Genomic DNA, 19,120 nt, shown 5'->3' on the forward strand with positions numbered 1-19,120 from the left:
TGTCCATCTCGTTACCTGTATAGCCGTTAAAGCGGCCACGATCGCAGGACTTCCGAATCCGTGTGATATAAGAGAGAAATGAGTGAGATGTCTCTGTATACTAGGATCGAGGATATGTTGTGGCCGCGTATTGCAGAGTGGCGATCTGTCCTGATTCAGAAGATCCATCAGCTCTTTGGTGATTTGTCTGAGAATAGCAAAAGTCGTAAAAATCGATTATTCGTGACAATACGCGGAACAATTGTCGATATTATAATTATTTTGGTTAAATAATACTTGATTAATTATTAATTTTTGCAATAGTGCAAAAATTTCGTACTTATTAGAATTTCTCCAATAAGAGTTTGGATATTTAGTTTGTAATTTTTTATTGATCCGTTATATGTTGACTAATTACAAAAGAATTTAATATATTTCTTATTATTTATCCTACACACATAAATTTATTTATAATAACATTTCTACATGTAAATTAAATTAATTTTTTATTAGTGAAAATTGTATAGATGCTAAATTGAAAAAGTTTTTAGAGAAGCGCAGCAGGATTAACTTGAAAATGACGAATTCCAAACTCTTATTCTAAGAACTCTAGTGCTTATACTTACTTGGTGGCATGAAGAAGTTCTTTTCTCCTGTAGGAGTCTTGTGGTTCGCAATGCTGCCGACTGAGGTACTCGGCGACTTGCTTTGCAGGGAATTCGGTTTCGCAAACGTAGCCGAAGTCCCTGGCAAGGTGAATGGCTTCTCCTGAAAAGAATAAAATATTCACGTATAACATGCGCGTGATGCCATTATGTAAACTCACTACGCGCGAGTATGCATAACGGTCGATGAAAACGATCGCGAAGTTTTATTTGACTTGCGAAATGCTGTCCATCAAGTTCCGAATAGTACAACTCGAATTTATGAGCATCTTGCCAAATTTGCAAGTAGGAAGATTTATAGAACTCAGTCGTTCGATAATAGATTCTCAGAAATTTATCAGAGATTTATAGATTTATAATTATTATTAATCTGTGAAAGTTAATATCAATAAATATAATTTGATGAATAGTAACGCTGTTCTTTTTAGCAATTTATTAGTTTTAAATATATTTAAAAATTTAACTTGAATTCTTTCTCGACTATGTGGGTGGTACCTTATAATCGAATCTTATTTCAAGATCAACTTTAATAATGTCTTAAGATGCTAATGGGACTTAAGAATTGGTCGATGACATCTTAAGATAGTATTAAACATGATTTTAATTACAATACTCCACTATGAATATCGGCCTGATTTAGCTTCTTCTAATGTTAACATTAAGATTTCAATGTTAACATTGAGATTCTAAGATTATACTTGCAGTATAATCAAAACACGGAGTTTGATTTGTGAAAAAGATTCATAGAATTCCATTATTCAATATAGATTTACAGATTTATAATTATTTATAATCTGTAAGAGTTAACATTTATAAAATAACCTTAATGAATAATAAGCTGTGCTTTTTAACATTTTTATTTAGTAGAAACTTATTAATATTGACAGAAATTTAATTTAAATTCCTTCCCGATATTTCTAATGTTCCGATTGATACCCTGATACATTTACATTAAAACTCTAAAATTTGTAATATAATCTTTTATAAAATATTCGCTGTTAGAAGAGATGAAATCTGTAAAATTAATACAGACTTGATCGAATGGTTTAATGCGGCTTCTATATAGCGTGATCAAATTTTTTTTTTTGCAAAAGATAAAATAAACGCTAAATATAGGGTTCATTACAAAATCTAATAAATTGTAAACAAATGGGAGTAAATCTTTAAATGATCTCGATGCTACAAGCAGAGCGAAATTAACTAATTACAGTTAATGAAACGCGCATTCTCTTTAATGTGCGGGCCGCCCTTCCCTTTTTTGAGCTTGTTTCTCTACTCTTCTGAAGCGCATTCCCCGCAACTTCTCTCTCTCTCTCTCCCCCCCCTCCCTCTTCTTTCTCTCTATATCTCTTGGTATGATGGAAGGTAATTAGGTAGGTATGTGTGTGCAAGTAAAGTCTTTCATACAAGCTGGAAGTAGACCTGCTGAGCGCTATTATCGATAAACCAAGCAAAGCCGCCCGCAGATATACCACCGGGTGTATCACCCACGAGATCGGAAACGGAGACTTACAAACGGACGCAGCCACCTGCAGTTAACGAATTGTTCAATTTCGCAATTCTACCTACGCTTCCCTTTTTTCCTCTCCGTAACGGAAAACAGAAATATTTCTTGTACGCGAAGATAACGTACTCGTGCTCGTTTGGAGAAAAGCTAACGAATCCTTGCAACATTGTTATTAAGCAATTAAACCATTTTGATTTTATTCTTAGTATTCCAAAATAATTTTTAAATTATGTCCTTTTTTTTAATAGGCACGAGATTTAACATCTTTTTGCCAAATTTGTATTCACGATTGTAACGTTTAAAATTCAATTTTAAATACATTTGAAGTGGATCGAAATTAACGAGTTATGATGCACCTTTATAGCTTACAGGAACGCCTGCGAAACGCACGAGATTTCAAATTGTCGTTTAATTCGGGTTCACTAGAAGCGAGGGTTCCGCACGAGAGAATCCCTACACACGCGAATTCTTTGTGGCACGAGAGGCCGCCGACAAACGTGAACGGCCGCATTAGTAATGGCCGTGTACATTTGTGCATATTTCTCACATACTAATAGCCGTCTAGTGGCGTTCTAAGTGCCGGCCCAATTTCGGACGCGGGAAATAATGAGATCCTAGCAAGACCGTCGTACATGACCGACAACCTTCTAATTTCGATATAATGACTGCAAAGGATTGTTACTCGCGCAAGAATCTTGTAGTTACTCGCACGTAGCCCTGGGCAACCGCCTAGATCGCCGCAGAAGTTATATTTGAAATATTCTTTTTTTCTTCTTTGCCTTAATGCGTTGCACTTAGGTTGCGCGACACGATTGAAAATACCATGGACCTCATAAAATTTAATCGTCGTATCGATACATGTGAAAGTATGCGATGCTTATTGCCTTCAGCCATGCGGATTGTTACTATCAGCCGTTTTGCGGGCAGAACAATTTACGGAAGCTCATTTGTAACGGACGTAAAATTAATTGTATTCGGAGATTTTTATGGTTATACTTTTATATTTACTGGGTCGAGATAAAGTACGACGGACAGTCGTGGAACAGCGAGTTCTCAGCGATAGTGACAAAGCCTCATCCCTTTAACAGACACAAGACATGCTCTTGTCTCATTACGGTGTTACGATTTTGTAACGTCGTAAATAAATCTGCTCTCGTCGTAGCTGCCGGAATAAAAAATACGTCCTGTGATTCTTACATTATCATCAAGAATGATGACAAGAATGGCATAAATGAATTATATGCCAAAACCGCAACGCTCCTCTTCTATTCTACACGTACAGCGGATCTTGCTGTATTTATGATTATTATTTACGTTTTTATAATACGCTTGGACATATCCATTTGATACGCGAAACTGCGTCGTAATTTCCAACAATAGTTTGAAATTTCGAATGTCGGACACACTGCTGCTACACACACACACACACATATATATATAATTTGGACTGCACTTTGCGTATACGTCATTGTTCTATTTTATGTGACATAAATTACGGTTCGTGCGGTCGCAACCGTCGTTATTTTAATAGACCGCGCCATTGATCCCACGTGTTTATGCTGGACCTGTTGTAATGCTTTGTGTAGTAAAGTTTTTTACTGCGGTCGCAACGAGAGAGAAAAGAAAGAGAGAGAGAGAGAAAGAAAAAATGCGCAGCGAGCATACGCATTAAGCGAAACGAGATACTGCTAACGCAGCTATGAAAAGCATGTAAGTAGTTTGAAACTGCCGATGTTTTGCGTTGTTTAACGTTACACAATGTTGCATGTGTAATGTTGCCACTCGCACTGATTTTACGTAATTCCATTATGCTCTCGCTTAATGTATTCAATAAGAACGTACGTAAGACAGAATATATATAGGAAGAAGTAATATCTTTAATTTCCATCTAAACTACAAATCGCTCGGTATTATTCGTACCTAATACACCTAATCGCTTAACAGTGAAGCGACAGACACATACACTGAGAAAAGTGATCCGTTCAAAAAGTAATAAACGGATATATTACCGATCTCTCGTAAAGACCAACATGACCGATTAAAAGTATTCGATTAGAAAATTCCGATCGGATATTTTCTAATTGGAACTTTCTATTCAAATGTTTTTGATCGGCCATTTAAGCATTTATCGGTTTTTTTTTTCGGATTAAAGAGATCGGTAATGTCCGTTTGTTATCTTTTGAATGGATTTTTGTTCCTTTTGTTCTCATTATACTTAGCAAATAGAACAAAACCGCGTTTTAATAAGAATATTCACATGTTTTGAAAATAGTTAATTACGCATAGATGACTGATTGACTGACGTAAATTCGCATTCTAATTTAAAGGCACGAAGAAGAAAAACAGGCTAGCGTGATTGAACACTTCTGACGCATGCATTAGTTATTGGAAAGATGACTTGTTAAAAATTTCTTCATTTTGCATTAAATGGATTTATCTAAATTCAAAGATGGATGAATACCTAATTTTTAGGGGGAAACGTTCGTAAAATAATCTAGAAAAATTTTCTTTTAAAAGGAAAAACCTTATAATTTCCTATTTCGATCTCTATCATTTTATTGATACGAGCTTGATAGAATAAAAAAAAAAAAAAGACTAGAAGCTAGAACGGAGATTATCTCTTGGGCAAGGGAAAGATCTTTCACGAAACGAGTATCCCACGATGTAAGCCGTATAATATTATAGTTTCATGCGATATTTATCGATGTGGATACCACGTGCGTTTTCGCCGTCGCGTTTTCTACGGAATTCTCGTATTAGGTGCGCAAAACCGACAGTAAGTTAACTATCGGCGATCTTATCGACATCGTCGGACGTGGTGCAAATTTCCAACCCTTCGCCCCTCACCTTCGGCGCGAGGTGCAACAGGTCGTTTCGGCTACGCTTTAGCCTGCCACGGACAACTCTTCCGCAACGGAGATTTGCATATCTCCCTCCGCGTCGTATCTCCACTCCTTCTTCTAATCTCTTTTAAGTAAATTAGCGTGTCCGTCGGCGATTTTTACTTCACCGACGTGCGCGTGCTGCGAAACGTTTACGATTATGATCGCAAATGTGAACATATGTCTTGCGTTTTATCGCATTGTATTCTGCGTCTTTGAGAGATTCTCGTGGCGCGCTTAATCGAACACCTACCCAACGGAACACCTCAGCACGGAACGTTAATAAATTTTAATCGTTATTAAAAAAGTAAGCTTTGATAGAGTTACAAAAAGTGTCTGATATCACATCATATAAAAGAAAGTTACATATTCCATTGCATATATTACTTACATACATTGCTTTATATAGACAGAAAAAATTAGTATCAATTCAATAATCATCGTCTCATATACTCGTATAAATAAGAATATAAAATCTTTTAAGAGTCTGGTAGTCTTAAATTTCATCAAATTATATTTTTATTTCGATACTATAATTTTATCTAAAAAGGAAACAATATTTTAATTGTTTTGATAACAATAGTATTAAGAAATATTCTTGGTTTGAAAATATTGTGTTATTCCTTGTCCGATATTTTTTTCTTCATCCAAGAAAATTATTTTTTAATAAAGATGAATATATTTTTCTCGGAACTAGACAAATTTTCTTCATGTGGACAAGTTATGTCTATTCAAGATTATTAAATACTTTAAAGATTTTATATTCTTGCTTATATTTTTTTTTCTGTGTATATATCACTCACTCCATATTTGGATCATAATAGGATATGTGTACTGTTTTAATATAGAATAAACTTTAGAAAAATCTGATTAAAAGACGGTTAATATTTGACGCGTCATCAATATAACATAAATTAACCAAAACGCAAATCATTTTGTTGTCGAAATAAAATATTACAGCGCATAGTATTTTAATATTATTGTTAATCGTATTCGACGGCACTACGCGAAGGAATGTCAGGCTTATCGAGTACGAGGGAATATGACTCAATAAAACGAAGGGACTCGTAAACCGCACGCCGCAGATTGCCGCTAAGGGAGCTCGCTCAGATGGGAGATCCAGATTAGCGGTGCGCGGGTAAACGAGAACGAGAACGAGCGGGTAACGTGACTCGCGCGAATTGTGTGATGAACGGCCGGTGCTGCTTGACGACTTCACAGTGTCGATCGCGAATCAATCGACAGCCGATCAAAAGCTGTACAATTGACGTGATGGCGCAGCAAGAAGATCGGCCGGGAAAATGCGCTATTAATTACATGGCCGAGGAATTACATTTTTTTGTTTTTTACCAGCAAGTGTTGATGTACGATTAGGTCAGAATGTATCCAATTTTAAGCGGGTCTTTAATTAAATTTGTATTAATAAGATATCGATTTTAATGAAAAAAAAAGAATCAAGAAAGGAACTACTATTCAGTAATAGTTGTGAATCTTTTTTTCTTACATATCAAACATCTTAGATATCTTTATTATACACAAAAAAATGATAATTTTTATAAAATGCAAAAAGTTAACATATAGTGTAAAAACTACTGGTAATATAAATAATGTTAAAAAGGAATACACCGATTGCACTGAGCGCAACTAGATTTTTTCTATTTTCGTTTGTAAATATTTTTTCATAACGAGATCGTTCTCATCGAACGGTCGTTCGAATCATCGGAGCGATGCTCGCAGAAATTTGCTTGCCGCTCCGAAGAGGGGTCGACGATAGAACAGCCTTATTCGTCTCTGAGTTCTGTTACAACGATGGCCAATATGATGCGCTCCATCTCGGCCTTCGACCGCAAATCACGTTCCATTATACGTCCTGATAATCGAACCTGCGAGAAGGATTTCGGGAATTCTCTTCCGCGTACCACGAGATCGTCGTGTTCCGATATACTCTTGCGGTTTCTCATACCGGTTAAAACTTCGCAACAAGTCGACTGCGATGGACCTACACACAGGCGTGTAGCGCGTCTAAAATACGCATTTCTTGATTCTAGGAATTATTTTTGACGTAACTCCGAATTTAAACGCTTCCGTTCTTTGCACTACGTTACATTACAGGGGATTGGTCGATTAACGTAGGATCCTCGTGATATAAAATGTAACTGTACAACTATTAAACATAAAATCAAGCTGTTAAATATGAAAGTATTAAGTAAACATATTGTCTAAATATTATTTAAGTGTCTAACGGAAATTTTATATACGTAATTAATTATTTCCGTGGTGATCAATATAAGATCTTCGTCAAACGATTTTATTATATGTAATAAAATTAATTTAGTGTAATAAGTGATGACAAAATAAATTTAGAATAGGATCAACTTAAAATATTTCAATCTAAGATAGTTTCGTTTCTTATACAGATAATAAAAGTTCAAAAATACTTTGCTCGCTTTATTTGTATTTCTTATTCTTCTATTTTACTCTTATTGTTAAATTTTTATCTAAAAAAATATAAATTATATTACTTTTTGTACATACCATGCATGTGGAGCCGTGAATTGTTTCGCACATTCTATTTCTTTAAGAGACTCGCGTATAGTCCCTCTTTGAGCACGAGAATATGTCGTGTCACTGTACGACGATCAGGCACGAATTTACGTATGAATTACGCCGTCATAAGCGATAAATATACGTACGCACATGAGTATACGCACACCTACGTGTCTCTTATGTGTCGCGCACGGGTTCCCACACTTTCGCCGTAGTCTGTAAGCGCCTTTGACGACATTCGCTGTCGCACGCATATCGGTATTCTTTTAGCTGAAGGATGAGGTTCCGCTGTTCTTCTAATTAGATGAATCGTTGCGTAACAATTGTCGCATTAATAGGAATTAAATGCATTTATTTTAAGATATATTACTTTTTTGCGCCTGTTTGACGGTCTTCTCACTTTACTCTATACGCAAATGTATAATTATTACACAAAAACTGGGAGGCACGTGTATACTCAATCATCTGTTTCTCCTTGATTGGCTAGCAAAGACAGCAATCTGCGATTGCTGCAACGGTGATTTGCAAATAGAGAATTTACGTAAGCAGAACTAGAAATAAGGAAATATATTCTTAATGCATCAATTCGATTCTTGAATTCATTAACCTGATTTATTGGTTCACTTTATATCGGTTAAAGTTCATTTTTTTCTTAAGTGATTATCACCTTTGCGCGATATAAACGAGAATATTAAATATAAAAGAAATATTAGGCTTACGACAGATAAGAACGATAAAACGTAAATAATTGCGATTCGTTATCGCCGTCATGCGAATAAATTATGTTATTAGGAAATCATTGGGTCTATTTTTTTTTTATCAATTTACAAGTCGCAGATTTTCAATGTAAATTAGGTGTAATAAAAAAGCTGTCTGTTTTTTAACTGTACAAATTTATAATATAAGTGTTTATATAAAATCGAAGAGCCTTAGATAAATTTATTTTTTTAACTTTCTTTTTTTGTCTCACGCGGTAGGTTACGAATTAAAACTTCTAAATGATCTGTGAATCATTTCTTTATTGTTCACAGAACACTGCGTCAGTCTTTCAAATCTAAAATGCAGGATGTTATATCGATTTTATGTGCAAGATCACATTTTATACTAGACCGCATAGAGGAAAAAGAAAATTTCGACCGGTGTCATTAGTTCATCACTACCGTTGAGACATCTCCCCTGTCATTAAAGCGCGCTAGAAGCTCAAGTATCAATTAAGAAACGGGATCGCCGCAAAGAGCTGTCGTAAATCTATATGTTTACAGATACATTATACGTGATTTTTGATCGCTTAATAACAGCGATCGTCCTAATCTCTCGGCAGACTCGTACACGAAGTGTATGCAAATGATAATTATATGCGTATTTTTGAAGTTGTTTCCCGGCGCTGGCGGTAGGCTGAATTAATAACCGGAAAGAGGAGATGATGTCGATGAACGCGAATAAATTAACTACTTTTCATGTTTTTATTCTTTTTATTTCTTTCGAATGCGGGGACGCTCGCGTATAGGGAATTTAGGGAATTCAGGGAATGGCCATCCAGCTTTATCAAAGCTGTTATTCATTTGCAATCCGCGAGATATGCATGGTGCAACATCACTAAAACGCGTCCCGAATGCTGTTTGTTCGATGGCTAATGGCAGATATAAATCGACAGATCGCGGTTTATGCACAATTTACGATACCACAACAATGCGGCGGTTTATAGCAGCACGGCTGCTGGCAGATTGTAGAACGTAGTGCGATTTATTATCTCGAATTTGCATATCGTAAAATGTTAATCAATTCAGTGCAAAGTTTCATGCTTACTTAAAACCAAGAGTCCACCAATTGGCGGACCGCAAAGATGGAGTTTTCTTTATAGATCTCAACAGTAGTGATAAACAAAAGTAATTGTGCTTATTTCAGGAGCGAATGGTAAACGTGGGAAGTCAGTCTTAATCATGTTATAGTTTATATTTAATATAAACATAGAAATATAACTAAAAGAAAAAAGTATACTGTTGAATTTTGTCATGCCACGGAAATCTTACAAGTTTTTAAAACGACTCTCAAAAATAATCGAGAATTCGTGATTTAAATGTATTTTTTATTCGGGATGTACATATATGTATGTATATATCAAAGGGATATAATAAACATTTACTTCGATATATCGAAAGGAATTTAAAAGAATAATTTAAAAAATGCTTGAGAGTAAGTAACCTATAATTATCAGACGAATATGTAAATTATTTTGATATAAGAAAGTAGCACGACTTAATTCCAAAGTATGTATTACAGACTTGAGAATTCCACTGGCACATCTATAAAATAAATAGAAATTTTTCGGAAAGTTTTGATAAGCCAACTTTTATCCTTAAAAGCTAAATTTTCTTTTTTAAGAGACAGGAAAAATTTCTCTGGAATTTTCTAGGAAATTTTGGACGTGTTTTGTTCGTTGCATCCTGACAAAGTGTACATCCTCGAATCTTCTCCGTGAGTTCTCCATTCTCTTCGCGGAGCGTTACAAGCACTCGCACGCGTGTCGCTGCCAAGTCTGGCCGCTGCTTCGCCGCGCCTCGGAAAGAAAAGCACGGCCGATGTTTTATGGAAGGCCCGCCGACCATAAATTATAATCAACGTCCGTGCCAACACTCTAACAAACTTCCAGGCGCGTCATTAGGGTGCTGCTGCGGCGGAAGGTGCGGGAAGGCGATTGTACGCGCGCGTAAGCATTTGTTGCGCGCTCGTTATTAAGCGCTCTCTCGCGCAGATGGGGTATCCCGTAGGAGTCTCTCTCTCTCCTCCTTTCCCTTTCTCTCTTTCTCTCTCTCTGATTAGTCGCGCGCAATGGTCCTGTATCCGGTGCAAAAAGCCTCTGCACTCGTTGTTACTGTCATAACGCGGAAGGACGAAAGCGACGTTTCTAAAGCCGAGTTTACGTGCTCTGCCTTTGATGATCGTCCGAGAGCATCATTCAGAAATGAAAGCGCGATGAATTAGATAAGTCGGAAGAGAACAAGAATGGAAGTGGAACTATTTTGCTAGTTTCTCAAAATTAAGAGGTCTTCTAATTTGAAGGGTTATCTCATAGGTTTTATTTTTATAAATTGTTTGCTCGGAATTGACCAACAATCTAGGATACTAGTTATGTATATTTATTACTTCTGTATCTTTATAAAACTTTAACTTTTTATCTTTATTATTAATGTAACTGAAGAGATATTTATAAACTCAGCGTGATTAAAAAAAATTTTGTTTTATACTTTACTGTAATGTTCTATTTATACACTGAAAAAAAAGTAATATATTCAATAAGATATGTTATTGCGAGTTGCCAATTACAGATATACTCAATACAATCATATATGCTATTGCAGTATCAACATTGTACTTGTATTAATAGCAAATATTATTGTATTGAGTATTTTATGTAGCAGCCCGCAATCACATATGTTATTGGCTATATTACATTTTTTTTCTGTGTAGTTGCAGGGGTTGCGTCCTCCCTACTGATCTGACATCAACGAACCAAGGTTTATTTTAATCTAATTTGATTAAGATCTTGGTCTGCGTGGCATTGGTACAAGTTTGTTTGAGAATCATCCCGATTTTATTATTAAACAAATGTGATTATTATTGGAACTAAACTAAATCGATTTTTTTTGACCCGCCAATTTAGAAGATCTCCTTAATACTAGAACGAAGTAGTCAAAATGACTTTATTTTTATTTTTATTTGCTCGAATTTATAATGGTGCATTTTTTTAGATTTTTAAAATTTTTATTGCAATAAGTACATTGTTAAGTCGATCGATTTTAGTTTCTTTCTTTTTTACTTTCTACCTTTTTTTTAAATATAATACATAACATAATATCTAATATATTTAAATAGTAGAAATTCATCAATAGTTCTATTAATAATTAATTATCAAATTGAAAGCTGAGGGATGACAAAGGCAAATAAGATTAACTTTTTTAAATAAAATAAATATAATTCATATATAACGCAGACAAAAATAAAATCTCAAATTAAACGTTCGTGTTATATGTGAAATAGAGATGGCAGAACTCTTAATGTCTTAATTTTCTTATAATATTTTGTTTGTCGGTTTGTTCTATCTCGCGACGCTTTGGAACTGGTGCCGCGTGTCTAAACAAAAATCCATTCAGCCGCTTAAATGACTCATTCAGGATGATCATCAAGCGCAGACCGTGTAAATTCGCCTTGATGTGCGCGCTATTCCAAAGAGATGATTTCATCACTGTGCCCTACGAGACAAGTGGGCGTCGCAAGGAATGTAATTCTTCGGAGAACAGTGGAGGAGGGAGGTGTAAAGAGGCGAACGTCGAGAAATAACCTTCTGCAAATTACGGCGATCGTAAATCGGAAAGCGTTACATTTACCGCTCGCGATAAATCGCTAGGCAAACGTGTAATTATAGTTACAATTGCTAATGTGTCGTCTGCGTGATATCGACTCTGATTAGTAAGGAACCGCACAGGTAATTTGCACAATAATATATTTTATGTCTAAATAAAGATATAAGAATAAAGAATAGATTAAAAATATGATTTTCTTAAAATTTTTGGAGAAAAGAAACTATATTAATAAAGCTCTTTTTGCAGAGCTTGAATTTAATGCGGAATAAAAATTCTATAGAAATATAAAAATGTACATTTAGATTTGGATGAACTTTTAATAAATTGAAAATAACTGACAAATCTACTCGAGAAAATATAAATCTATTAATTCAGCAAAATATCTTGATTCAGATCAAGTTATGTATGACGGAAATTTAATATTAAATTAATGATATATAACTAAATTATTAAGAATATTAATTTAATATTAAAAGAACTTTTGTCTCATACATTTAAAATGCCATTCTTATTCATATATAATTTTATTATTTTTATTAATATTTAAACAATTTTTAAAAATATATAAGTATTCAATAAAATCTCATTTTTATTTTAAAAAAAAATTCACATTATTACTATTTTAAATTATCAAACTATTAAAAATTATATAGTGTTCTTTCAATAAATTTTACTACAGAAAAAATAAATTTTAAATTTATTAGAAAAATTAATGCATTCTATTTATATATTTTTCTCTGTGTAATATATTAAACTAATTTACAAGATGACGATGTTTGTGCCATGTGAACGCTTTTAATGACCTTTTTGTAAAAATATCGATGGCTCATCGTTACGCAAATGTATGAGATGTAAAAGTTACGTGTAAATATTGTAACCGCATTACGGAACTGGGATACCTTGCAGGAAGCTTCCCGTTTGGTTGTACATTTTTGCCGTTCCTACCGGATACGATCAATGTTACTAATGAGGAAAACGATTACCGGTAAAGAAAAAGGAGGCATCCACCATTACCGTGCAGAAAAGAGGTTTTACGTTCGCGTTATTTCACAGAGAAGATTTCATCGGCACGCTTTATGATACGAGTGTATGCCGTACCTGCTGTAAGATATAATAGAGTTTACGAGGTCGTTGTGTAGTTTACAAGCAACCTTAATACTGTTTTGCCTGACAAACGTAATGTCTGTTAATTTTCAATGTATCAGTAATAGGAAGTAATTTACATCGGCCACCATTTTAAACATATACAGGTGTTCTGGAAATATACGCTTTCTCTTAGGCACAGCAATTCGTTTAACGATTTAAACGTGATTTTTCTCTGGTCAAAATTTTGTTGGTTGTCGTTCTTATTTGTTTCTTTTTTATCGTTTTCTTATTCTTTCTAAACTTTAAATCAGTATATCATTAAGTTAAAGTCAAGTTGAAATTAAATGAAGATTTAGATATATTAGCTTATTAAGAAGTAAAATTTTAATTCTATTTCAAACGGAAAGGCCTTCACCTTGATCGCGACTCAATGAAAGCGGTAGTTTGTACATAAAATTCGTATGCAAAATAATATCAAAAACTTGAAAATCAGGGAATAGTCATGTATAATGTATGTATATAGTAATGCCGGCGATCATATCTGCTTAGCAAAATCATAAATCAAATAATATATTAATATTTATAATTATTCCTATGAAGTCTCTAATACACGTTATATATTTAAATCACTTTAGATTTATCGGTTTTTAACGTTATTCGATTTTTTTAAATGTATTATTTATGAATTCTTTAATTAGTTTGTAATTCGATTTTTTGGAATAAATAAAAGCACTCACCTTCCACTAATGACGTTAAGAGCGTGACGTTGGCGGCCTTCCTTCTACCGGCTGGCAGGTTTAAACCAATTTTTTCCAGTTTTTCTCTAAGCAGACGCCCACCGTTTTTTGATTTCGCCCTGAAAAATGCAAAATATATTTTTATATAAAGCTTCTTCATATATCATTTCATAAATCTTTTTTGAAATATTAAAATGAGATTATATATAGCGCTTTAGATAAATATATTTTTTTCAAATATTTTCAAACATCTTTTGAATCTTTCCATTTTTTGGAAGCATAATTAAATGTGTTACATCTGCATTTTATATTATTAATATTTGATGTATAAATTGCTGAATATTCGGTTAAAGCTCTCATATAGTGATATCGTAGCTCAGGATTTAACCGGCTTCTGTAACGTAAAGTTTTCAAGTTTACCTCAAAAATTAAAAAAAAATTTTGAAATTAAAAAATAAGTACAATGCAAGCAAAAATTACATTGTATTTATTCTTATATATTATTGTCAAAATGTCATCATTGCAATAAAATTACTTTTAAAACAAATATCTAATTTGTATAAAATATATATTATAAAAAACAGTAGAACTTTACTTTTTATTTTTGTTTATTAATGTCATGATGGCAGTAGACAATTACATATATTATAATATAAAATTGTGTTAAAAAGAAAGGGGGAAAAAGAGAGAGAAACTAATGAAATGACTAAAAAGTTTGGTTCGTTATTTAATGTATCACGAATTAAAAGGTTGAAAAACCGTACCCAAGCTGACACGGTTACGTCAGCGATTATTGACTTGATTTATTCTAACACGAGAAATTGACGTACGTTATAAAACAAGAGATTCATGGGTTCATCATCATATTTGTCGATCAATTATTTTTCTACCGTTCGCTAAATACTTGTTCGGGCACACGCGAAACGCCCACGTTTTGACCCGTTCCGGCGCGTGAGAATTTCGAAACGGAACTCCTCCATTAATCATTTCGTGATCTCTAAAAAGATGAAATCGAGGTGCGAGAGGGACGGCGGCAACGAGAGGGAAATACGGTTGGATTAGCATAATCCGCGAGCTACGTATGTCATCGGCAATTGAGCAAGCTCGACGCGCGCTCGAGGATGCGCTCCGTACCGTTTGTGCACGTGCATTTTGTGGAATAGGATAGAACCTGTGAAAGAAAGGAGCACTGTGTTCGTCGCACAAAGTGAGCTATTCAAGCCTTGGCGCAAGCACATCAGGCGAATAGAATTTTTTTAACGACATTCTGTGGTCTCCTCTGACACGTGTATCTGGGTTGATCATTAAACGACGTAACGCCCCGTGTATGATCGTAAAGATGATGCCTTTATGTTTCACGATTGATTAAAGTTAAGAACTCTTCGCTGTGTAATTCGCTGATTTTGGTCAATCAGACGCGCTATTTATCCGCGCTGCTTCTGAAAGAGCCTTTAAGGATAACGAAACACACTAAGACTAAAATTTATGAGACCGTAATTTAAACACTAATTATAAATGAAGAGCAAGCTGGTAATTTCTGAGTTAAATACTTAAAAAAATAGCTTCATTAGCTAAACATAAATGGCTCTTCATTAAAGAATATAAGGATAAAAAGCATGTCTTTTCAATGTTGAACAACACAAGTAGTTTACTTGCATTAATATCGTATCGTATAAATAAGCGTTTCTTTTTACATAAATTTTATAAAAAAATAAACAGCATTTGTTAATTAAATACTTTCATATCAAAAATAATAATCGTCCTCTTTAAGACTAACGTATCGGCCGCGTACCATGTGTTCCTTTCGGATCGGATGATTCGGACGAAGTCTATCGAGACATCATCAAAAAACTGCGTATTAATTCTTTTACAACCGGACAGCGACTTCGTGTCGTTAATCCACCGGCGAAAAGTAAGAAGTAGCGAAGTAAATTTTTTCGTGGAACACCAACGGGAACGCGATAGTAGCAGAGACTTCTTTCTTAACACACCCTGTCCATCCATCATCTCGGCCTGTTATAACGGTAACGCGTATCGCCTACCTTTGTTCGGTTCGGCCCGGTCCGCCTGGTAATCTTTCGCCGCGCACGGTAATTAATACGTTTTACCGCTATGGATTCTTAATATCGGCTCCTCCGAATTTATGTTCCATGGGCGTTTTCTTCGTTTTGTCTTTCTTTGAATCGCAACTTCCGTGTTATTAAACGACATTGCATTTCTTTTTAGACAGAACCGAAGAGAAAGCGAATAATTATTTCTACATTAATTACTCCTGCGATTAAGAACATGATTTTTATATGTCTCGAAAACTTTTATATATTAAAGATACATTTAAATGTACACATAAAATATTTCGGCACTCTTATCTTAAACATGTAGTAATATACATAAAACGTATAAATCACCATTCTGTATTCTTTTTGATTTATAAGTATTCGTTAAAGATGGATATATATTTTATGATATGTTAAAACTTTCAACAATTGTCAAGAATTTAAATTAATTTAAATTATTTTATTACACAACAATCGCTCATGTAATTTTGTAACTTGTGTAGTTTTTTTTTCCTTCTCTTAAATTATATTATCACATATTACGATCAAAAATTCAAGATCTGATATCAGACTGACAGAACTACTAAAAGTTGTCAATGGGCGATCTATATATAGTTTTCATCCATATAGATATCCTCACGGTAAATCATAATCAAGCTATATGTGAATGTATGCATATTTTAAAACTGGTTTCATCAAGCGACATGACAATCGTCTTCGGTTACAGATAATATACCTTCGGATACAGATCGAGCAGACGTGGGCCAATTCCGATGCGCGGCGGAAGAATTTCGACGAAATGTAATTGACCACGAAAATGGAATCGTGCGACCGGATCGAATTCTCGGTGCTTAACGATCGCCGTTGCCTCGATACGTGACGAGAACGATGCTGCGACTCATTACTCGTTACGGGAGACTTGTCCCGAGAAGAATCCTCGTCCCACTCAGACGCATCGTTCTCTGTAAGGGTTTCCGCGAGACTTGCAACCCTCGACGCCGATTCCGATAGGAAGATTCTGAATGGCAGAATTCCTTGCTCCCCCTGATTGCTCGAGACATCCTCGAACGCCTAGCATCGTTAATCGTCCACGCGATGTTAAAAAACCGAAGGACTCGATCATGATCGCGATTCATTCAAATATCCTTCGCGTCGCTCGTTTCGCAAAAGTAGGACGGAAACAATAAAGTATAACATATGCATGTGCGAACGAAATGTTACAGACAATTTACTGTAAAATATTTAAAGTTAACTTTTTTTTTTCATTTTGTACTTGATATATTAAAAATAGAAATTATCAAAGGTACATATATGTTTTATAAGATATATTAATATATTTTTTCAGTTATTGATATTTTGTAGTCATGTGTAAATTAATTTTCTAGAACTTTTTATTGATATAGAAGCAACGTTTATATATTATTTACCTCTAGAATAATAAATAATATAAATTACTAATATTAATACAAAATATTAATAACATAAATTAAATTGCTAGATTTCTCTCTCTATCCTTCATAAAACCAAATAACTACAATTTACAGTTTAATTTATAAGTGACTAGATAATTATAATCGAGCTAAAGTAGAATAGAATCTTCTGATGGCTCAAAAAACTGTTTTGAATTTTTTTTTGTCGAAGTCTCTTAGCCGATCGAGCAAGTAATGTCGCTCACGTAAATAAATTAGATCGATAAATTGATTGATTGATCAGCACTTTATTTCTACAGTTAAGAGATTCATAATAAGAGTCACGCCGTAAAATAATATGCGATAAATTTTCTACGCTATTATTATTTTTTTGTCACAAAAGTGAAACTTAACTACAATGTTATTATGATTGTGGCTTACATAATAATTAATATGCGCATAATCTCTTCTAATCTGAATACATCGCGATATATAATAGAAAAACAAACTAATAGATTCTAGATCGACAAAATTTCTGTCCTCCGGCAGAAGTCAGCCACGTTTACGAGCTTGGTGACCTTGGCGCTCGATTTTCAGACTTCCAAGCAGATGGTGGCCAAAGGTAGAAGACTGCCGGTATCCGATAGCAATTTACGGAGCAGGTGAGAATTTTGCTGGTCCCAGGTAAATTTCAGATTGGATGAGCGCGGACCTAATAGATATTTTGCGTCGTAATTTGAAGGCTGCACATCTCAGAATATGTTAAACGTGAAAAAAATTTTGCGGAGAATGCATTAGAAACATACATGTGAAGTTTTTAAATATGTATAACGATTCGCAAAAGAGATAGGTTCGAATAATAATCTACTTGTAAACTAAACTGAAACGCTGCTCTTCTCAACTGTCGCGAGCTTTTGTATGTTTTGATATTCAGTTATCATTCCGACAAGTTTTTTGATTGCAGTTTATGCACTTATTCGCTTTTACTTTGTATTTACCCACCCGCCTCTTAACAAAGAAGCCAATTGACAGTACTATTGTTGACTCGTTTATCCGACAAATCTTATGATTGCGAGTTTGCGATATCTCCAGTAGACATAAACAATTGGTAGCAGGATGCCGGTGCCCGATTCATATGCACACGGAGAACAAGGTGTGCGTATATGTGTGCAACGAGAAGAATAAATAGAGCATGCTGAGAGAGCGTATGTTGCGAAACATATGCTCAGGGCGATCGAAAATCGGTCGGTGTGAGAAAACAAAAACGGAAGGCGCGTATACCTTCAGCAAGAGCGTGCTCGCGCACACACGTGCGTGCGCCGTGAGGAGAGCGATACGGCGGCGGCGCAATCGATCTTCGTGGGGCGATCTCTCGCGGCATATTGCGAGCGACGATCCTGGACCTCTCGTGGACGCGGGTCGCCACGAACGAAAACGAGAACAAGATAGGAGAGACAAAAGGAGCGTACGAAGAAGAGGAAAGAGAGAGAGAGAGAGAGAGAGAGAGAAAGAAATCTATGGTGGCGAGTCTCGGACCAACGCGCGTGTAATTATCGGTCACATCGCTATGCGAACGGATGAATTATAACGTCACGGCCGCCGCGCGAGATACCGCGCTCGCCTCGAGGCGCGCGCGCTCGCTCGTTCGCTCGCTCGCCGAAGAATTGACACTCGCAGCCGCGTTATTAATGTCTCATTTGCATCGGCGGTATGGATCGGTCCGCTTTATTAGCGATACGCGCCGCGGCAAGAAAAGATTTGCCGCGCTTCATCACCGCGACGGAACGGTTCGTGCGATACGCACGTTCCCCCTTTTTTTTTCCACCGTGAAAAGTGCGTGTCGCTTTTCTTCAGACACATATTTCGCGATGAACAATGTAGATTTATTGACTC

At 35.2% G+C, this 19,120-nt stretch overlaps 1 protein-coding gene across 2 annotated transcripts in view; it reads right to left on the reverse strand.

Moving 5' to 3' along the window:
* The window catches only part of LOC105836684 (transcription factor AP-2-epsilon), a 106,265-nt gene that overhangs the window by 4,538 nt on the left and 82,607 nt on the right, over positions 1-19,120 (reverse strand). For both annotated transcript variants that reach the window (XM_028194224.2, XM_012680882.3), the window contains exons 6-8: positions 13,765-13,883; positions 606-747; positions 16-187 (exon numbers count right to left, since the gene is read on the reverse strand). In XM_028194224.2, coding sequence (XP_028050025.1) covers positions 16-187; positions 606-747; positions 13,765-13,883 — 433 coding nt within the window. The remainder of the gene's footprint in view (positions 1-15; positions 188-605; positions 748-13,764; positions 13,884-19,120) is intronic.

The sequence above is a fragment of the Monomorium pharaonis genome, chromosome 2, assembly GCF_013373865.1.
Source record: "Monomorium pharaonis isolate MP-MQ-018 chromosome 2, ASM1337386v2, whole genome shotgun sequence".
In the NCBI taxonomy this organism is placed as follows: Eukaryota; Metazoa; Arthropoda; class Insecta; order Hymenoptera; family Formicidae; genus Monomorium; species Monomorium pharaonis.